Source organism: Phascolarctos cinereus, unplaced genomic scaffold (genome assembly GCF_003287225.1).
Source record: "Phascolarctos cinereus isolate Bilbo 61053 unplaced genomic scaffold, phaCin_HiC Scaffold_726;HRSCAF=1367, whole genome shotgun sequence".
Classification (NCBI taxonomy): domain Eukaryota; kingdom Metazoa; phylum Chordata; class Mammalia; order Diprotodontia; family Phascolarctidae; genus Phascolarctos; species Phascolarctos cinereus.
This window is the reverse complement of record NW_027556098.1, coordinates 417,162,426-417,185,123: the sequence shown is the minus strand read 5'-3', so window position 1 is coordinate 417,185,123 and position 22,698 is coordinate 417,162,426. Positions and strand designations below refer to the sequence as shown.

The window sequence follows — 22,698 nt, the reverse complement described above, 5'->3', positions numbered from 1 at the left end:
CCAAATTACTTTACACAGATAATCAACATCTCATCATTAACAGTTAAAACTAAACTTTAAAAGAGCGTGCTTACCCAAGTTAGGATGCCAGCTTCTTTACCTTGAGCAGGATGTGCTGAATCTGAGTGATGCTTCCAGGCAAAGGCTGCCCCAGGACCCAAGGCCATTGCCAGGGGGCCCATGCTGTAGCTGCTGCCCCTCCTCCCTCCTTCCTTTCCCAGGTGGGGGAGAGCAAAATCAAAGGTAAGGGGTAAAGGGTGAAACTCTCTTCTCTTATGAGAGGGGTTAACAGATACCCACTTGACTCAAGGGAAGGGAGTGGGAGAAAGGAGTCACTAGAGTTGTAAGGAGGAGTTTCAAAATAATCAATCACAAAACCTCCAGAATCTGCCAAGACATTTTTAGCTGTTCTAACTTTTCCCTGTAACCTCCATGAAGGAAGACTCAGGGGTGTATAGGGAAGGGAGTAAGTAAGCCTCAAGGACACAAAAGGCAACTGCAGTTTTCTCAATTCCCTAGCACCAAGAGAACTGACAGAATTGGGCATAGGCTTCTGGATAGGAAATCCATCCTTGTCCTCTATGCTGCAGAAGGTGTGCCCAGGTCCATGGTCTCGAACTGACCCAGTGACCCGAGAGCCTGAGAACATCAGGCTGAGTGCGAGACAGCTTCGTAACTGTCTGCCCGAAAAGCACCTCCAAGCCTTGGTGCTTAGAGAGTCACCCCAACTGCAGAACAAGAAAGGAGGTGGGGGTGGGGGGGCTTACATACCTTTCAGTCTTGGCTGGAGAAGAACTTGGGGTTAGGCAGTTTCCCCATATGGGCCACCAAAATGATGTGGTTTAAAGGTTTGGGGGTGCTGGGACCCTAATATCACAACACTCGGGTTCTGCCCAAAAGAATTCGACTCAAGCCTTCTTTCAGCCAAAGACAAGGTTTATTAGAACATCCGTCATATTGGCCAGACTCTTAAGGAGTCTGAACATTAGTAAACTATTGGCTGGATTATAAGAATCTGACCAGTGGCTAGATTTTAAGAATCTAAGCATCTTAATGGAGACAAGATGGACCTTACATACAGAAAGACCATCAGAGGGATCTGGGAGTGGCCAGGTAGTCTGTGAGGTAATAGAACTCCTAGGCTGGCCAAGGGAGAATGAAGCCTAGATAGGATTAAGGGTGGGAAGTGGCCTGGGGTCATAGGGAGGTAGGAATCATAGCCTCAGGAGAAGGCCAGAGATTTGGCCATGTGGGAAAGTCCAGGGTTTTTCCTTTTTGGGGTCTAGATCCCATCCTCATCAGACCCACTGAGGGTCCTCTGGTATAACAGTAACTTGGCTTCCAGTATTCAGGAACTCTTTACACATTTAGTGCCACCCAAGTCACTGGACATAGGGCTGCTATTCCCTCAGTTAGAATAGTTTAGGTCTTGGGGGAACCTCAGTCCTTATCATACAAGAAATCATCCCAAGAGTTGCTCAAGTCTAGATTACAAAGATTTAGGAGTCTTGGAACAATTTGGAGGTGGGGAGCACTCAGGCATATCCTAAGTTTAGGGGAATCAGAAAGGTCCATAGTGCTCTGATCCTGGATAGCAAGTTACAGTTTTACTAACACCTTCACTGACTGATGATCAGCTATCCCAGGGTTCAAGAGACACACCTAACGTTTCCAATGGAAAAGGGTATCACCACCCTCTGCCTACCTAACACTCTGACAGGTCCAGTGTCTCCTCGCATTATTCCCAGAATGCTTACTGATGTGGGTAACTGCATTTACTATGACAGCTTCCATCTGGATCCCACACTTGAATTGATAAATAGGTCAGCTCAGGCCTAGGAGGTAATGTCGCAAAGGAGTTAAAACCTGACACCCTTAAGGTGTGGCTTGCCCTCCACCTAAGTAGGGCCCCAGATGTAGGCTAGTCAGAGAAAGTGAGAGACCTGGGCAGAGCATAAAGCCAGTTCACCAAACCCAGGATCTGGCACTCAGCAGGTGCTTAATAAATGTTTATTGATTGATTGATGCACCACTGCACAGGAACTGTCCTCCCCTTCCCCCCCAAATGAACAGCTCAGCTATGACTCCCATCCTCCTGTTTTTCACTCACTCACCTAGACAGGGATCACTGGGGTCCTTTCCCTCCAACATGGATGGTGATTCTCCTCTTTCCAACTGGAAGATCACATCTGGTTTAGACACCTGAATCCCTGTTTATGGAGTGAGATGTGAAAAAGTACATTGGGCAGTTATCTCAGAATTCAAGCCCAGGCTCTTCTGAGAGACCTTGGTTCAAATTTCACCTAATCCTTCTTAGCTATATGATTTCACTTAATCACTTTCACAAGTGATTATGATTTCACAAATCACTTAGTCTCTTTGGGACTCAGTTTCCTCACTTGGAGAATAGGGATAAAAGGACCTACAGAACCTACCCTACAGGGTGGCTGTGAGGACCAAATGGGATAAGGAATACATAGAATGCTTTCCAAACTTCAGAATTTCACAAAAATGTCTGCTGGCATAACTATTAGTATTTTTCCAAGTCAAGGAGAAGGTGTACTAAGAAGACCCAGCAGGCCACATACAGAAAGGAGCTTTGTAGTATTACCTGTGTATTTTAGCTATGTTTCAAGGCATTGATTTTCTGTCTCCCCCACCCCCATTCCAATCCCTCTTAATTCTAGTGTCTCTCCTCTGTTAACTATCTCCTCTTTATCCTGTATATAGCCGGTCTGTTTATATGTGTTTAAATGTTGTCTCCTCTGTTAGACTGCAAGCTCCTTGAGGGCAGGGCCTGCCTTTTGCCTCTTTTTGTATCCCCAGCACTTAGCACAGTGCCTGGCACTTGGTAGGTGCTTAATACATGTCTGCTGACTGGCCATGCCTAGAATGCCCTCACTCCTCAGCCCTACATCTTAGAATCCCTGGCTTCCTTCAGCTCAGCTCGAATGCTAACTTTGCTAGGAGGCCTATCCGCATTCCCACAGCAGCTGAAGCCTTCCCCTCTAAGGTTATCTTTCATCTTCTGTGAATCTATGAATCTTGTAGATATCTACTTATCTGCATGCTGTCTACCTTCTTAGAAGAGAAGCTCCCTGAGGGCAGGGACTATTTTGGTCTTTCCCAAACCAGCCCTCACCTGGACAGAACCCATCCCGTAGCCATCACGTAACTCACTGACTGATTATGTGTGATGGAGTGGGAGGAGAAAGTGAGGCTAGTGACCTTGTACAGCCCTCTCTCACTTAAATCCAACTCACCTGCATGTCATGATCATGGGGTATGGGCCCAAGCCAAGAACTCTGCCCCTCACCCCAAAAAGAATTTCAATCCCATTTGTCTATGGGCCCCAGAAAACCCTTAAACTTTCCTCGAACTGCTTACTTGGTCAAAGAGGCTATAATCCACTCAACTGGCCTTTTCTTATCTGTCTAGGCCCAATCTCCCAATTCTTTGTTATCCTGGGAGGATTAACAGGAAAGCTGCCTCTTGCTGTGGCTGAAGGGGACCAATACAGGGTAGGAGGTGTTCTGGCAAGCCAACAGCAAGCCCCACCTCAGTGAGCCAGCTGGAGACCCTTAGCCCCAGGGAGGTGTATCAGGCAAAAGCCAACACCACAACCCCCTGAGAGCCTTGGCACAGCCGGAGGAACCGGCAGACACCAGGGCAGAGAACCACCACTCGTGTGGCGGATGGGCACCTACAGGTGGCTGAGCCTGCCCATGCTCTAGCACAGCCCTGGGTGAGGAGGTGACCTCCAGTGCTAGACCACCCCCACTCCCACGCCCCACCCCACAAGATTCAGTATCCGCCTGGGGAAACACTGAAAACCCCACCTGGCCTTGGCACTCACCAGCCACCACCACCAGCTCCAGCTCAGCAGGAGGTAAGCTACATCCTCTAGAGCCTCCAGCTGCCAGAACCCGAGGCCCCAGCACACAAAGCCAGTAACCAGGCCCCTAGCCCCCAGCACAGGATGTATGGGACAGTGCCATGCCCAAGAAGCAGAGAGCAACTTCAAAAGCCAGGAAAAAGGCAAACACCATCAGTAAGAAGCAACATCGAAAAACAAAGACCCTAGACTCTTACTATGGGGACAGGGAAAATCAAGGCAGAAATTCAGAAGAGGACAGCATTGTTAATATACCCACATCTGAAACCTCAAAGGGGAATATGAACTGGTCTCAAGCCCAAAAAGCCTTCTTGGGAGGACTCAAGAAGGATTTAAAAAGTCAAATAAGAGAGTAGAAGAAAAATTGGGAAAAGAAATGAGATGTATTCAAGAGAGAGTCAATAGTTTGGAAAAGGAAGGACAAAAATTGATTGTGGAAAACAAGTCCTTAAAAAACACAATTGGCCAAATGGAAAAAGAGGTACAAAAGCTAACTGAAGAAAACAATTCATTAAAAATTAGAATTGGGCAAATGGAAGCTAATGACTCAATGAGACATCAAGAATCAGTCAAACAAAATCAAAAGACTGGTAAAATTGAAGAAAACACAAAATACCTCACTGGAAAAACAACTGACCTGGAAAATAAATCTGGGAGAGATGACTTAAGAATTATTAGTCTACCTGAAAAACATGATGAAAAAAAGGGCAGGAGAGAAAAAAGAATATTATAGCCAAATTCCACAACTTTAAGATCAAGGAGAAAACACTGCAAGCAGCCAGAAAGAAACAATTCCACGGGGCAGCTAGGTGACACTGGATAGAGCACTCGCCCTGGATTCAGGAGGACCTGGGTTCAAATCCGACCTCAGACACATAACACTTACTAGCTGTGTGACCCTGGGCAAGTCACTTAACCCCATTGCCTAGCCAAAAAAAAAAAGAAAGAAAGAAAGAAAGAAAGAAAAAACAATTCCAATATTGTGGAACCACAGTCAGGATTATGCAGGACCTTGCAGCTTCTACATTAACAGATAAGAGGGCATGGATTATGATATTCTGTAAGGCAAAGGAGCTTAGATTACAGCTAAGAATCAACTACTCAGCAAAATTGAGCATAATCTTTTAGCCAAGGAGATGGTCATTCAGTGAAATAGGGGACTTCCAGACCTTCTTGATGAAAAGACCAGAGCTCAATGGAATCTTCAATCTTCAACTACAAGTCTCAAGAGAGGCATAAAAAGGTAAAAAGGAATGAAAAAAAAAACCCCCAAAACAAAAACATGTTATTCAGTAAGGGCAAACTGTTTACTTCCCTAAATGGGAAAATGATACTTGTAATTCTTGAGAAATGTATCTTTATCACAACATTTAGAAGGCATATACATAGTCAGAGGGTGTGGGTATAAATTGACTTTGATGTGATGATAAAAAAAAAACCCAATTAAGGGATGAAAAGGGTACATTGTAATGGGAGAAGGAGAAAGGAGGAGGCAGAAAAAGGTAAATTATATCACATGATTTATCACATGAAGAGGCAAAAACATTACAGTAGAGGGAAAGAAGGGAGGGAGATGAGCATTGTTTGAACCTTACTCTCATCAGATTTGGCTCAAGGAGGGTATAACATAATCAGTTAGGTATAGACATCTAACTTGCCCTATAGGCAGCAGGATGGGAAAGGGGAAAGAAAAGTGAAAGGGTGGTTAGAAGGGAGGGAAGAAGTAGTAAAGGAAAAGGGAAAGAAAAGGGAGAGAGCTGATAGAAGGGAAGGAAAATTGAGGGAGGTGTTGGTGAAACCCAAAACTCTTTGGAAGAATGAAAAGGAGAAAGGAGAAAGAAAAGCATAAATGGGGGATGGAGTGGGGGGTGAATAGGAGGGAAAGAAAGACACAGATAGTAATCATAAGTGAATGTGAATGGGTTGAATTCTCCCATAAAACGGAAGTGGATAGCAGAATGGATTAAAAACAATAATTCTACAATATGTTCTTTACAAGAAACACATTTTAAACAGAGGGATACACACAAAGTAAAGGCAAAATGCTGGAATAGAATATATTATGCTTCAGCTGAAGTAAAAAAAAAATGCAGGGGTAGTAATCCTGATCTCAGACAAAGCAAAAGCAAAAACAGAGCTAATTAAAAGAGATAAGGAAGGAAATTATATCCTGCTAAAAGGCACCATAGATACTGAAGTAATATCATTACTAAACATATATGCACCAAGTGGTATAGCATCCAAATTCTTGAAGAAATTAAGAGAGTTACAGGAAGAAATAGACAGCAAAACCTATACTAGTGGGGGACCTCAACCTCATCCTCTCAAAACTAGATAAATCTAACCACAAAATAAACAAGAAAGAAGTTAAAGAGGTGAACATATTTTTAGAGAACTTAGATACGGTGGACCTGTGGAGAAAAATGAAAGGGGATAAAAAGGAATATACCTTTATCTCAGTGGTATATGGCACCTATACACAAATTGACCATGTACTAGGGCATAAAAACTTCACAATCCAATGCAGAAAGGCAGAAATATTAAATGCATCCTTTTCAGATCATGATGCAATAAAAATTATATGTAGTAAAGGGCCATGAAAAGATAGACTGAAAATTAATTAGAAATTAAATAATCAAATCCTAAAGAATAAGTGGGTCAAACAACAAATCATAGAAACAATCAATAACTTCATCCAAGAGAATAATAATCATGAGATAACATACGAAAACTTATGGGATGCAGCAAAAGCTGTTCTTAGGGGAAGTTTTATATCTCTAAATGCTTACATGAATAAAATAGAGAAAGAGGAGATCAATGAATTGGGCATGCAATTAAAAAAGCTAGAAAAAGAACAAATTAAAAATCCCCAATTAAATACCAAATTAGAAATACTGAAAACCAAAGAAGAGATTAATAAAATTGAAATTAAGAAAACTATTGAACTAATCAATAAAACTAAGCTGATTTTATGAAAAAAACAATAGAATAGATAAACCTTTGGTTAATTTAATTTTAAAAGAAAGAAGAAAACCAAATTACCAGTATCAAAGATGAAAAGGAGGAATCCACCACCAATGAGGAGGAAATTAAAACAATAATTAGAAACTATTTTGCCCACCTGTATGCCAATACATTTGACAATCTTCATGAAATGGATGAATATTCACAAAAATATAAATTGCCCAGATTAACAGAAGAGGAAGTAAAATACTTAAATAACTCCATCTCAGAAAAAGAAATTGAACAAGCCATCAATGAACTCCCTAGGAAAAAATCTCCAGGGCCAGATGGTTTTTCAAGCAAATTCTATCAACATTTATAGAACAATTAATTTCAAGACTATTTGGGAAAACAGGAGAAGGAGATTTACTAAATTTTTTTATGATACGAATATGGTACTGATACCTAAACTGGGAAGAGTCAAAACAAAGAGAGAAAATCATAGACCAATTTCCCTAATGAATATAGATGCAAAATTTTTAAATAAAATATTAACAAAAAGATTACAGCAGCTTATCATGAGAATAATACACCATGAGCAGGTAGGATTTATACCAGGAATGCAGGGCTGGTTCAATATTAGGAAAACTATCAATACAATTGATCATATCAACAACAAAACTAACAGAAACCCCATGATTATCTCAATAGATGCAGAAAAAGCTTTTGACATAATAAAACACCCAGTCCTATTAAAAACACTAGAGAGCATAGGAATAAATGGAGCCTCTACTTAAGCAGCATCTACTTAAAACCATCAGCAAGCATTTTTGTAATGTGGATAAGCTAAAAGTATTTCCAATAAGATCGGGGGTAAAACAAGAATATCTATTGTCACAACTGTTACTCAGTATGGTACTAGAAACAATACCTTTAGCAATAAGAGAAGAAAAAGAAATTGAAGGAATTAGAATAGACAAAGAAGAAACTAAGCTATTACTCTTTGCAGATGATATGATGATATACTTAGAGAATCCTAGAGAATCAAGTAAAAAACTACTTAAAATAATAAACAACTTTAGCAAGTTGCAGGATATAAAATAAAATAATAAAATATAAAACAAATCATTGGCATCTCTATATATTAACACAGTCCAGCAGCAAGAGGTAGAAAGAGAAATTCCATTTAAAGTTACTGTAGACATTATAAAAATATTTGGGAGTCTACATGTCAAAACAAACTCAGGAACTATACGAACACAATTATAAAACACTTTTCACATAAATAAAGTCAGATTAAATAATTGGAAAAATATCAGTTGCTCATGGATAGGCCAAGCTAATATAATAAAAATGACGATTCTTCCTAAATTAATTTATTTATTCAGTGCCATATCAATCAAACTACCAAACAATTTTATGGAGCTAAAAAAAAAATAACAAAATTCATCTGGAAGAACAAAAGGTCCAGAATATCAAGAGAATTAATGAAAAGAAATGTTAGCGAAGGTGGACTAACTGTACCAGATCTTAAATTGTATTATAAAGCAACAATCATCAAAACTACTTGGTACTAGCTAAGAAATAAGAGTGGTGGATCAGTGGAATTGGTTAGGTACACAAGACTCAGTAGTCAATGCAAGGATGTAAGACAGCTCCAAACGACTCATGATAGAAAATGCTGTCCACATCCAGAAAAAAACTATGGAGTCTGAATGCAGATCGAAGCAGACTATTTGCTCTCTCTCTCTTTTTTTTGTTTTTGCTTTCTTCTTTCTTGTGGTTCCTCCCATTCATTATAATTCTTCTTGCTAATATGAAAACATATTTAATAAGAATGTATATGTATAGCCTATATAAGATTGCATGCCGTCTTGGGAAGGCAAAGGGGGGGAGAGAAAATTGAAAACTCAAAAGCTAATGAAAGTGAATGCTGAAAACTAAAAATAAATTAATTACTGGTTTGTTTTTTTTAATAGACTTGACCTCTGCTCCGGCACTAGCCGTACACGACTCAGGAAAACCCTTCACTCTATATATAGAGGAAAACGGGTCAGGCTGTTGGCAAACTTACTCAGGGCCTGGGACCAGATCCACACCAGGTAGCATATTAGCATACTTCTCTAAACAGCTAGATACAACAGCCTCTGGCTGGCAGTGGCTGCCACAGCCCTCTTGATGGGGGAGGCTGCTAAGATCACTTTGGGGCAGCTTCTGACTGTCCTGACCCTGCACCATGTCCAGAGCATTTTGGAAGTAAGAGGGCAGCAATGGCTGGCTAGTGGCCTCCTGACCAAGTGTCCTCCTTGATACTCCCTGCTCCACCCTGAACCCTGCTACCCTGCTCCCTTCCACTGCAGATCCCGAGAATCCCTTGTGTGACTGCGAGGAGGCTCTCAAGGTGGCGCACCCCAGCCAGTCGCCCTGACCTCACAGACATTCCCTTGGAAAACCACCATGATACTGGGTACACTGAGGGCCCGGGGAAGGAGGAGAGCAGGCTATTCACTGATCTGCCTCCACAGCACCACTGAAGCACGCCCCTTGCCTGTGGGGACTTCAGCACAAAAGGCTGAGTTAACAGCATTCGTTAGAGCTTTAGATTTGGGGAGAGATAAGAGAATCAACACCTACAAATATTACAAATACACCTTCCAAGGGCTCCATGCCCATGGGGTGATATGGCAGGAGAGAGGGTTCCTAATCACAAAGGCCTCCCCCACCAGACATGGTCCTCAAATCTTAAGCCTGCTGTAGGCTGTATGTGCCCCCAAAGTACAAATGTACTGTAGGGGACAGCAAAAGGTGGAATCAGATCAGGCTGCAGAAACCAGCTGGCAGATATCACCACCAAAGCCGAAGCAAGAACCCAGTCTTTAACTATACCCTAATTCCCCAGGTCTCACCCTCTTTAGGCCCTCAATACACCCCTGAGGAAAGACGACAATATTCTTGTAGAGGACATGAACACGTGCCACCTTGCAGAGGATTCAAACTCCTCTTAGTGCTTACTGACACTTTCACTAGTTGGACAGGCCTTCTCTAGTTGCTGTGGAAGTGACTGAAGTATTTCTGAAGGAAGTCATTCCCAGATTCGGACTGCCAAGCTCCCAGCGATAATGGACTGGCTTTTGCTTCCCAAATTACCCAAAAGGTTGCTCGGCATAACCTACGACCTCCATTCTGCCTGGCATCCCCAGTCTTCTGGCAAGGTTGAAAAGATGACTAGATTGACTCTGGAAGTTTGCCAAGGTTGGGCAGGACTCCTCCCAGCTGCCCTCCCCCGAGTCAGGATGGCCTCGAGCCAAAGTTAACCTCAGTCCCTTTGAACCAACCTTTGGTAGACCCTTTCTGACCACTGATATCTTAGACAGGAACACCAGCTCTGGACAAAATACTCCCTAGCTCAAGGGCAAGTGAAAAAGGGGTTATCCCATTATACTAATTCACACCTCCCCACCCAGGGCAAATGAGTCCCTAGCTCCTCTCTAAGTTACCCCAGCGACTCGGTCTATCTTAAATTGTGGAAATCGCAAGGCACAGACCCCTCTGGATGAAAAGTGGAGGGGGCAGTATAAGGTCATTCTAAATACTTGTACTGCTGTTAAGCTCGAAGGCCTCCCTAGCTGGACCCGTGTTTCTCTAATTAAACCTGCTTCGCCTTCCCCCACAGGTTCTTCCGAACATCATCCCCAATACTCGTGTCAGCCGGTGGAGGACCTGAAATTCCTCTTCAAGGAACACAGGACTTAAACTTATGACAGTGGGGGAGCAGCTCCTTTTGCTTTTCGCACTAGCCCTGGCTCTATGTTATTTTCTCCAGCGATGCTGTGTTCTGGGCCTTGTCCTGAATTACTTCTATCCCTAACCCACCTTTTCCTGATACCTACTGAGCCCGGGGCTAAGCCTGCTGGAAGCCTAACGCCTTAATTCAAATAGGGAACTCTGTGGGGTGAGGCCGAGTACCAGATTGCTGGGTGTGACACCATCATCCCCAGGATAGGAGCTTACTCCCCATAACTCTCCCCTTATCCCCAGAAAACCCTGCATGGAATGTATACTGGCTCGGGTATCTACCTGGTTCCCGCAATACGTCACTAATTCAGGCAATAAAATTGCGATCTAGCTTAAATAGAACCATGGGATCCCTTTGTGCTGTCCCAGAACAGTCTTCCTTTGTGGACTAGCCGCCCCTAATGTTTCTCCCCCTTGATGTTGTCCTGACCTCCCCCGGTGTCTCCCCTTACCAATCATTTGGGCAGTGCACCTTGGTCAGGAAATTCCCCGATCCAAATCTACAATGATATTCACTCCTATTCCCCTCAGGTCAAACAGGGTTTTTGGGGAAACACTCTCAGGTCCCTGTCCAACGGAGCTGAGTCCTTACTCCCTTTACTGGAAACATGAGACAATTGTCCCTAACCTAATAGCCACCATCTTGCTTCTGGCAAACGACGCAGCCCATGGCTTCTCTGGGCTTTGAGAGTCACTCAACTCCTTAGCCAGTGTGGTTCTGGACAACAGTATTGCTCTTGACTCTCTTCTCGCCTCCTCTGGAGGCAAGTATTCGTGCTTTGGCCAACACCTCTTGTCGTACGTATGTTAATAATTCCCATAAGATAGAACTCCACACTCAAGAATACTACAGGCAGCCTCTTGGACGCAAGACATCCACTCCAGCCTGATGTCTCCCCCCTCCTCCTCCCAGTGGCCATGGTTCCTCTCCCTTCTTTCCCCCATTCTGACCCCATTACTAATCATTTTACTCGCTCTTATATTTGGTCTCTGCTTGCTTAACGCCCTGGTTCGCTTTGTGTCTTCTCGTCTGCAGAAATTCCATTTTCAGCTCTTAGGATGCCAACCCCTCCCCCTGGTGTCTGAGTGGCTTGCCTCCCTCCACCCTGGACTCAGCTGGCACCGCATTCCGCACCCACCCGCCAACCACCCCTCCTCAACCTCTTCTCGGTCCTTGAAAGGGACTCTTCGTCCCTGTTCAGCGGGAAGCAGCTACTGAAGACAATGACTTCCTTTTCCCCTGAAGATTTCTCCTGCTTAGTGGTTGAGTGGGGAAATTATGTGGATACAAATGGTGCCCTAAAAGCTAAAAGAATATTAAGGGCTACTTTCCCAGGGCCCCCTGAGGGGGTTTGAGGCTCATTCTGTAGCCCATCCTGGAACTTGAGGGCTCCTAAAGTCCTTTTCTCCTTCTCTTGAAATCCCATACAACTTGTATGTACCAAAAGAATTGCTTTTGTTTCCCTTATCCGGCATTCCCTATACTGTCATTCATCTCCCTCATCCTGCGTCAATGCAATTTTTTCTTATCTCCTAAGCAACCATCTTCCTCATTTTGTTAGTTCTTATCCTGTCCCTAATCTTCAACCTCCATAAGAAACCCTAGAATTACATCATGATGCTACAAGCTGTCTATATAAGCCTGGTTTTTCTTCCCTTTATCAGGGCCTTTGTTTAGCTCCTCGCTAATCTCAGGCCAGTGATCCTCTTGCCAAGTGAAGCTCCCATTGATTAAGGGAAAATCTTCTAAGTGAATTCTTTCACACCTGAACCAGCTCTCCCAACTCTCACCTCAACAACATTAAATAGATTTTTAGATTTCACAGAACGTCAGAATTAGCAGAGTACTTCAGAGACACCCAGGGGCTCTAGAAATCGGGACAATAAAGACTGATGTGTGTGAGCACACACACCTCCCCCTGAACCCTAGGGGTCAGGTGAAGGGGGTGGAATTGTGAATTACAGAGAAAAGTTGTCCTTACCCAAGGAGACCAGGTTCTTATAATTGTCCAGCATCACTTCTTTGTATAAGTCCTTCTGAGCAGGGTCCAGGTGCTGCCACTCTCCCCTGGTGAAGTCTACCACCACATCCTTGAAAGTCAATGTTTCCTGAAACATCCAACAGAAAATTATCTCTTATAAAAAACATCATTGGGGAAAACAGAAAGTTAGTCTGGTTTAGAAGGAATGGTGCTCACAACATTCAGGACTCTCATTATTCCTAATCAAATACCTCAAAAACTCCTACTGCACACCCAAATTTGTACTGGATTGGATTTGCATCAAAGGTAGCTTTGTTTAATCATTCAATGTCAAGAGCCCATTCTGGCTACCCAAGCAGGCCTAAAACAAGTCATATCCTCTTGTGCTCATGTCTCGATGTTCACCTCTGATAAAGTCATTTGGCTCCACTCAATCCAGACGGATGTACCCTATCAGGGAGGAGCTTAAAAGGAGGAAATGCAACCTAAGGAAGCTCACCAGAAAAACAATAGGCACAATGACAAAAAAATAAACAGAAAGAACAAAACACAGTCTAAACGGTGCTGCAGAATTAGAACGCCTACGCCTGGTCCCAGAAAAGTGAGAAAATGTAGCTCTCCCCTTCCCTGAAAAGGCGGGGGACCCTGGCTGCAGAGAGTCTCATGTGCGTTACATGACTGATGCGTTGATTAGCTATTCTGTTATTCAGTCGTTTTCAGTCACGTCCAACGCTTCATGACCTCCTTTTTTGCCGGGTGAGAAGGTTTTCTTGGCAGACATACTGGCGTACTTTGTCATCTCTTTGTCCAGCTCATTTTACAGATGAGGAAATCAAGGGAAACAGGGTTAAGTGACTGGCCCAGGGTCACACAGCTAGTGTTTGAGACAGGACTTGAACTCAGGTCTTCCTGGCTCCAGGCCTGGCACTCTATCCACTGTGTCACCCAGCTACCCCGGCTACTTTTGCTAAACTGCTTTTTCTTACCCTGCTTTAATATTTCTGTAACAGAAATCTAGGTACGAGAAGGATATATTTCTAAAACGCAAAAACAAAATATATCAATAAAAACGAAGTGTAAAATATAAGACTAACAAAACTCAATATGTCCCCCAGGCACCTCAGAACGTGCTTACTGTCCCCTACAGGCCAGGCATGGTGGCACATCCTTGTAATCCCTGCTACCAGGAAAAAGGGTGCTGGATCTCTCAAGCTCCAGAGGTCTGAGCTTCCATGCACTAAGCCAACAAATACATCAAGGGTCCAAATTAAATGCAGCTTTAATATATGAACTTGTGACAGCAGAGGGGCCACCAGGCTGCCTAAGTAGGAAAGAACCAGCCCAGGTCAGAGACTGCAGAGGTCAAAGCCCCAAGGCCATCAGAGTAGGACCAGCCCCTTGAGTGGTCTCTGGACTTCCAGCCTGAGAAGAGATAGGGAGATCTGGTCTTTAAAAAAAAAAAGTCTACTACATGTAAAATCCTGAGCTAAGCACAGGGGGAGATAAAAAATTAAAGAAGGCATGGTCCCTTTGTCCCTGAAGTTTACACTGAGTGGAAAGCTATGCCAAAGGATATAGGTGAGTGCATAAAAGAGGCAGAGCCAAATGTGTTGTGAGAAGCAAGAAGAGAATTCTCATCACTGGATGCAGGATATGAACAGTGGAAGGGAAAGAAAGAAGCATTGATATTGTGGCCACTACCTGCCAGGTACTGTCCTAAGTGCTGTCAAAAATATTATTTCATTTGAGAAGTGAGGACAGGTTTCCTGTGTGGTTCAGCTGTGTCTTATAGGATTTCAGCAGGTAGGTACAGGGGACAGAGGTCATTGTGGTGCCAGGCAAAACAGCATGCGCAAGAGGGGCTCTTCATGGGGGTGGCATTTATCCAATTCATGATTCTAGATCAGAGGTCTCAACCCTGGGCCACATTCATGCATCACTCCTGTGTGTGCCAGAACCAGATTAAAATGGAATTGGTAAATATTGAACAAAACAAATAAAGACACAAAAAGACACAGATGACATTACATTTAAAACAAAGTCAACATGTGCCCACGGAGATCATACACACAGCTCAGTGGTCCTCATTATTAATTTGACACCACTGTTCCAGAGCACGGGCACAAAGAGGAAAATTCTCTCAGATAAGACTAGAAAAGGGAAGGGGGGAAATGATTTCAAATTGTTGAGGGTCCTGAATGTTCAAAAAAAAAAGAATGTGAATTGTAATGCACAGGTGGATAGGGATTTGCTGAAGTGTCTTCAACAAACAAATGATACACTCAGGTGTCTGCATGAGGAAGCTGAATCTGGCAACAATGGGATAGATGGATGGATAGGTGGATGGATGGAAAGACAGATGGATAGACGGATGGATGGATGGACAGAATGGGGAAAGACAAACAGAGAAGTGAAAGGCAGGTAGGAGGCTACTGCAGTAATCTAAGTGGCTCCATTTAAGGTGAAAAAGAGAACAATGAGGATTGAGACTGGTAAGGAGAAGCCATACTAAGGTGAGAGAACTCTCATCTGTGTACAGCTTACATCAAGCTTCACCTACTCAATGCTCTGTAGGCAAGTGACTATTTTAAACCTGCTCATTTCTAAACTCTTCATAGAGCTCCAGAACATTCCCCACTTTGACTAGTCTTTCTTCCCAAATGGCCAACTCCAATTCTACCCAAGGCATACTCTTCCACTGAACTTTTTAGGCTCACAGTATCCTTTTATTCACCTTTTTTCTTTCAGTGCCTCAGCCACAGTCCTATAGAGAACTCTGAGTTTACCTTGAGTGAAAGGCCACATACACCTTCATCTCAGCCCCTAAATTTTAGCCTTTCATACCTCTCTCCATATGCAGCATTTGTTTCCCTGCCTACATCAAAGATTTGTTCACTATTAAGGTTGGGATGAGTCACTTGAGAACGATACTCACAGCTTACTACAATGGGCACCCATCTGAATTCATTTATAATGTTCCCCTACCATGACCTGCCTTCCACAGGAAAATACGGCTAGGGACTATTCACCAGTTACCACAAGTAACAGGTTAATTCCTTCCTTTCCCAACTAACTACATGCTACCCATATCAAACCAAAATGTACTTTCAGGAACACTTCACTTCTCATCTGAACCCGTATCAACATCTTTGTTCTCTGAATTTCTATAGCCTTGAATGTCTACACCTTCTCATTTTGGTCTTTTTTTTTTTTTTTAAGGCAATTGGGGTTAAATGACTTGCCCAGAGTCACACAGCTAGTAAGTGTCTGAGGTCAGATTTGAACTCAGATCCTCCTGACTCTAGGACTGGTACTCTATCCATTGTGTCACCTAGCTGCCCTCATTTTGGTCTTTTTAAAAATAATGCCAGACTAATGCAAAGTGAAATGTGCTGTGTACAAAGTAACAGCAATATTTTAAGATGATCAGCTGTGAATGACTTAGCTATTCTCAGCAATACAATGATCCAAGACTACTCTGAAGGAGTTATGATGAAAATGCCACTAATTCCTAGAGAAAGAACTGATGGTGTCTGCGTGCCAGATTGAAGCATGCTTTTTTACTTTTTAATTTTTCTTGAAGATTTTTTTTTTGTTCTATGGTTTTGTGTGTGTGTGTGTGTGTGTTGTGTGTGTGTGTGTGTGTGTTTTCTTTGGTCTATGCTTTCTTTCACTACATGATTATTATGGAAATGTTTTGCATGATTACACTGATATAATATATAGTGAACTGCCTGCCTTCTAAATGGATGGTGAGTTGGGGAGGGAGGAAGGAAGAGAATTTGGAATTCCAAGTTTTAAAAATGAATGTTAAAAATTGTTTTTATATGTAATTGGGGAAAAATAAAATACTAAATAAATGCAATAAAATAAAATAAAAACCATGCTAAAAATGCATCAGTTAATACATATAAAATAGTTGGTCTTCCCTCAAGGAAACTGAAATCTCCATAATAAGTTTCAATTACATATCTTTTACCAATTATGTCAAATATGTCAATTACACGTCTTTTGAATTCACAGCACCAAGCTCAGTACCAAGCACATAGCAGTAATAAATTGCTGAGCAATTTAATTAATTGGGGTCAGAGGAAAGGGACACTAGTGCCTGAGATTATCTCCAATCTATCTCTTATTTATAGGTTACCTCAAGGTTTGCAAAGTGCTTTACTAATATTATCTCATTTGATCTTCACAACGCCCCTGGGAGGATCCCCTTTTACAGATGAGCGACTGAGGCAGGTGAAGTTTTTTGCTCAAGGTCCCACAGACAGTAAGTGTCTGAGGCTGGATATGAACTCAGGTCTTCCTGATACCAGGTCCAGCTTTCCACCCACTATACCACCTAGCTGCCTCAATTGTTCCCAGGTTATTTCCCCCATTAGAGTGTGAGCTCTGTGAGGGCAGGGACTTGAGTTTGCCCTTTTTTGTATCCCCTGTGCTTAGCCCAGGGTCTGGCACATAGGAAGCACTAAATTAATGCTTACTGACTTGACACCAGCTATTCTGGGAAGCATTCCTCAAGGTGTAAGGATTGCATCCATCACAATGGACCCAGTTTCCTCAGTTCTGGCATATGGACCAGAAGCATTTGCACACCCTGAGAATCTAGGTATTGTTTCAGCAAAGAAGAAAATCCAACTAACCTGGCACCTGGCTGTTGGGATCACAGGGAACATTCTCTCCTGAATGCTTCCCTCTTGGGGAAGAGCAGAGTCCTCAGAGGCAGAGCTGGGAAGCAGAGAGGAAACATGAGAGAGGCTGGCACTTCCCTGGTCCCAGGGAAAACAAATCCCCCACCTTCAGAAAGGGCCTGAGGTTAGAAGAAAAAGATGGCACAACCCTTGCTCCTCTGCTCCCAGGAGAAGGGAAAAGGGCCACAGTCCTTGCTGCCTGGGGAGGACAAATTTTACACACAAGTAACTGAAGGATGGCCTCCTGAGAACAAATAAATAGCATTTCCTTCAACCCCCCATGGATGTGACTGGAAAACCTCACACTTCTACAGAAGAGGAGATTGTAGGATCAAAGATTGAAGGCTTAAGGGGAATTTCAGAGATTAGCTCATCTCAGGTTTTACACAATGTTTGTACCACATAGAAGCAGTAAATGGCACAGCCAGGATTCAAAACTGAGCTCCCTAAATCCAGAGTTCTTACCAATGAATGCCCCAGGCAGCACAAGTGTGAAGTTCTACACCCCTAGTTCCCAAGATGAGAGAGAAAAGGGTTAAGAGCTTTGCTATCTAAGGGAAATGAAGGCACCACACAAGTCCCTGAAGGGGGAACACAGACAACCAACACCCCCCTCTCCTTCTCTTCCCCAACTTTAAATTCTGGGGTCCAGGTTTAGCCCAAGGTAGCAGTAGGGATGGATACAAGGCCTGCAAATGATTGACTGAATGAATGAATGAATGAATGAATGCCACTGAATGCCCTTTCTCCCCTAAGCTCAGGCTCAGAGGCTGGGTGCAGGCCTGTGACCAGGTTCATCCCAGGAAGTTTCAGCTCCAGGATGAAACCTCCCAATCCATAGGGCTCTAACTCTCGAATATGGAATCCAAAGAGGAGGCAGAGAACCTGAACAGTCTGGAAAGGGCAGAAAAGGGAGGAAGAAAAGGAGGAAAAGGGTGGGAGGAAGGAAGAGAGAGAGGGAGACAGAGGGACAGAAAAAGGAGGGGAGGAAGAAAGAAGAAAGGGAAAGCAAAGGAGGGGAGGCAAGGGAGGAGAAGGGAAGAAGAGGGGAGGAGGGGAAGGGGAGAGAGAGAGAGAGAGAGAGAGAGAGAGAGAGAGAGAGAGAGAGAGAGAGAGAGAGAGAGAGAGAGAGAGAGAGGAGAGAAGGCAAGGAAGGAAAAGGAGGGGAAGGAAAGAAGAGGGGAGGAAGTGAAAGGAGAGAGAGAGGAGGAGGAGGAAAGGAAAGGAAAGAGAAGGGGGAAGGAGGGAAAAGGAGGGGAAGGAAAGAGGGAGGAGGCAAAAGGAGAGGGGGGAGAGAGGGAGAGAGAGAGAGAGAGAGAGAGAGAGAGAGAGAGAGAGAGAGAGAGAGAGAGAGAGAGAAGGAAAGAAAGGGAGAGGAGGGGATGGAAAGAAGAGGAGAGGAGTTGAAAGGGAGAGAGAGAGAAAGAGAGAGAGAGAGAGAGAAGGAGGAGGAGGAAAGGAAAGAAAGCGAAGGGGGAAGGAGGGAAGGCAAGGAGGGAGGAAGGGAAGAAAAGAAGAGGAGAGGAGGTGAAGGGAGAGAGAGAGGGAGAGAGAGAGAAGGAAAGAAAGAGGAAGGGAAAGGAGAGAAGGCAAAGAGGGAGGAGGGGAAGGAAAGAAGAGGGGAGGAGGTGAAGGGGGAGAGAGAGGGAGAGAGAAAGAGAGAAAGAGGAAAGGAGAGGGAGAGAGAGAGAGAGAAGAGGAAAGGAGGGAAAGGCAAGAGGGAAGGAAAGAAGAGGGGAGGAGACAAAAGGAGAGAGAGAGAGATGGAGAGAGAAGGAAAGGAAAGAAAGAGAAGGGGGAAGGAGGGAAGGCAAGGAGGGGAAAGGAGGAGAAGAAAAGAAGAGGGGAGGAGTTGAAAGGGGGAGGGAGGGAGGGAGAGAGAGAGAGAGAGAGAGAGAGAGAGAGAGAGAGAGAAGAGAAAGGAGAAGGGGAGGGAGGGAAGGCAAGGAGCGAGAAGGAGGGGAAGGAAAGAAGAGGGGAGGAGGCAAAAGGAGAGAGAGAGGAGGAGGAGGAGGAAAGGAAAGCAAGAGAAGGGGGAAGGAGGGAAAGCAAGAAAGGAAAAGGAGGGGAAGGAAAGAAGGGAGGAGGCAAAAGTAGAGAGGGAGAGAGAGGGAGAGAGAAAGAGGAAAGGAGAGGGAGAGAGAGAGAAGAGGAAAGGAGGGAAAGGCAAGAGGGAAGGAAGGAGGGGAAGGAAAGAAGAGGGGAGGAGACAAAAAGAGAGAGAAACATGGAGAGAGAAGGAAAGGAAAGAAAGAGAAGGGGGAAGGAGGGAAGGCAAGGAGGGAAAAGGAGGGGAAGAAAAGAAGAGGGGAGGAGTTGAAAGGGGGAGGGAGGGAGAGAGAGAGAGAGAGAGAGAGAGAGAGAGAGAGAGAGAGAGAGAAGAAAGAAAGGGAAGGGGAAGGAGGGAAGGCAAGGAGGAAGAAGGAGGGGAAGGAAAGGAGGGGAGGAGACGAAAAGAGAGAGAGAGAGGAGGGAAGGAAAGAAAGAGAAGGGGGAAGGAGGGCAGGCAAGGAGGGGAAAGGAAAGGAGAGAAAGGGGAAGAGAAAGAAGGAAAGGGGACAAGGGGAAAGAGGGGAGGAAGAGAGGAGGGAAATGGGGAGGAAAGATGAAGTGAGGGAAGGGGAAAAGGAGAGAAATAAAGAGGAGATAGGGAGAAGGGAGAGGAAAGAAAAGAAGGAAAGGGAGAGAAAAAGTGGGAAAGGGATGTGGGGGAAGGAGATGCGCGGGAAGGAAATGCGCGGGAAAAGAATGAGTGAGAAAGGGATGTGGGGGACGGAGATGCGCGGGAAAGGGACGAGTGGGAAAGGGATGTGCGGGAAGGGGATAAGCGGCTAGGGGGCAAAGGGAGGAGTGGTGGAAAGAGGGGAGAAGAGGAAAGGGACGAGGAGGAAGGGGGGAAGAAGGGGTGAAATGCTAAGGGGAACAGGGTGAGGAAGAGGATGAAGAAGGAGCGAGCGCCGGCCAGGGCAGCGCGGGCAGGTGGCGACTGGGGCCGAGGCGGCCTCTCTCACCCGGTGAGGAGAGGGGACGGCGGGGCCCCGGAGTCCCCATCAGGTGGCTCCGGTCCCGGCCCCGGCCCCGGCCCCGGCTCCGGCTCCGGCTCCGGCTCCAGCTCCGGCTCCGACAGCTTCAGCCCCTTCTCTCCCATTCCTAGTTGGTGATCGTTTCCATGGCAACTGACCGAGAGCGGTCCAGGGACTAGAAAGCAGACGGCGTGCCGGGCTGGGAAAAGTAGTCCGGGGCAGGATCAATTCAATTACACCTGGATCTATTTTCCAAATGGTATCATATAGAACCTTAATTTATGATTTCAGTTACTTTATACATTTTACATAAGGACTGTTTACTCAGAGAATTTTATATGATGGGATTCATTATTTCCATCTAATCCACCAATACAGATTTTCGAAGTGGCAGTATTCTACCCCAGTTATCACACATAGGAACACCTCGTTTATCAAATTCCTCCTAACCCTGTATAGCCGTCTGTATTGATTTTCAAGTCAAGCTACAAGATTTTTCATTCTCAATGTACTTATACAGAAGCCAAACTTGCCCAACTGAAGCTGGCACGCGGGGCACCGGGAGCCACTGCCCATGGACAAGAGGGACTTGCAGCACTATCTTGCTGCCCCCGCTTGTTGTGGGCCGGGTGTGCCTTTTCACCTACCTCCCATGTTTCCCCCCAGCTTTTAGTTCTCTTTCCGAATCTTTCAAACACATTACACAGACTTTCCTTCACATTTCAACTTCACATACTGCTGTTACACCTTCCCACGCTATAAAGTAAATTTCAGTCCAGGTGCTTTTCTTCATGAATTTACTTATCACAATTAAAAGCACGATTAGCTGCAATTCAGATGTTAATTACTAAATCAAAGAGCTCCAAACCGCTCTCGTTCTTCTAAAAGGAGAAAGAAATGTGCACCGCCTATTTCTAGTCCCACATAAATCCTTTTTTAAAAAATCCATTAAGATTTTTTTTTTTTAGTAATTACAAAAACTTTGTTAGGAGACCTGTTGAAGCCCAGGATCCGGGTCCTGGATTCTCCCAACCCCATTAACAGTTTACAAAAGGCTGGACTGCGAAATTAACAATAGGGATCTGTTAGGTTGCCTAGGAGATCAACTCAAAGCAGTTTTCCAAATTAACAATCATACTTACTTTCTTTTTTGTTTACTCTTAATTTTTCAGAATCTGGAGAAAGTTAATACTAAATAATTGATAAATGAAGAGAGGTGTATTTCTATTACAATTTCTACCAGTATAAAAGCAGTATAAAACTGCTTTTACAATGGTAATATACATTTTAAACATAAATTGCTGAAATTCTAAAGTGATTGCAATTAAGGATATGATTTTAAAAAAATAACAACCATGATCAAAGTGTCTTAAAAAACAAAAAAACATTTTTGCAGTTTTTTTCTTTTTCAAAAAAATTATTTATTTGGAATTTTATTTTTTCCCAATTACACATTAAGACAATTTTTAACATTTGTTTTTAAAATTTTTGAGTTCTGAATTCTCTCCATTCCTCCTTCCTCACCTCTCCTCATTCAGAAAGCAAGCAATTTGATATGTTATACATGTGTAGTCATGCAAAATATATTTCCATATTAGTCTTATTGTAAAAGAAAACATAGACCCCCCAAAAAAAAAAACCTCAACAAAAATAAAGTAAATAAAGTCCACTTTGATCTGTATTCAGACTATCATTTCTTTCTCTGGGGATAGATAATATTTTTCATCATAAGTCCCTCAAAGTTGTCTTGGATCATTGTATTACTGAAGACAGCTAAGTCATTCACAGCTGATCATCTTATGATATTGCTGTTACTATGTACAAGGTTCTCCTCATTCTATCCATTTCACTTTGCATCAGTTCATGTGTCTTTTCCAGGTTTTTCTGAGTGTCCTACTCATCATTTCTTTTTTTTTTTCTTTTTTGGCTAGACAATGGGGTTAAGTGACTTGCTCAAGGTCACAGCTAGTGTTAAGTGTCTTAGGGCACATTTGAACTCAGATCCTCCTGACTCCAGGGCCAGTGCTCTATCCACTGCGCCACCTAGCTGCCCCTCCTCACCATTTCTTACAGCACAATAGTATTCCATCACAGTCATATACCAGAACTTATTCAGCCAGTCCCCAATTGATGGGCATCCCCTCAATTTCCAATTCTTTGCTACCACAAAAGAGAGGCTATAAATATTTTTGTATATGTAGGCCCTTTCTCTTTTGGTTTTATATCTTTTTTAAGACACAGACCTAGTAGTGGTATTGCTAGGCCAAAGGACATGCATGGTTTGATAGCCCTTTGGGCGTGGTTCCAAATTGCTCACAACTCCAACAACAAAGCATTAATACGTATGTTCCAATGTCTCCACATCC

The 22,698-nt window shown here is 43.7% G+C and overlaps 1 protein-coding gene across 2 annotated transcripts in view; it reads right to left on the bottom strand.

Annotated features, from left to right (window-relative positions):
• LOC110219903 (uncharacterized) overlaps positions 1-20,425 on the bottom strand; it is a 29,158-nt gene extending 8,733 nt beyond the window's left edge. The window contains exons 1-4 of one of the 2 annotated variants that reach the window (XM_021003628.2): positions 20,321-20,425; positions 17,262-17,346; positions 12,616-12,742; positions 2,115-2,210 (exon numbers count right to left, since the gene is read on the bottom strand). In XM_021003628.2, the coding sequence (XP_020859287.1) occupies positions 2,115-2,210; positions 12,616-12,742; positions 17,262-17,294 (256 nt within the window). In that variant the 5' untranslated portion in view covers positions 17,295-17,346; positions 20,321-20,425. Of the gene's footprint in view, positions 1-2,114; positions 2,211-12,615; positions 12,743-17,261; positions 17,347-17,774; positions 18,109-20,320 lie in introns of those variants that run through there. The other variant, XM_021003627.2, reaches the window with a different exon arrangement.
• Positions 20,426-22,698: the final 2,273 nt, after the last annotated feature.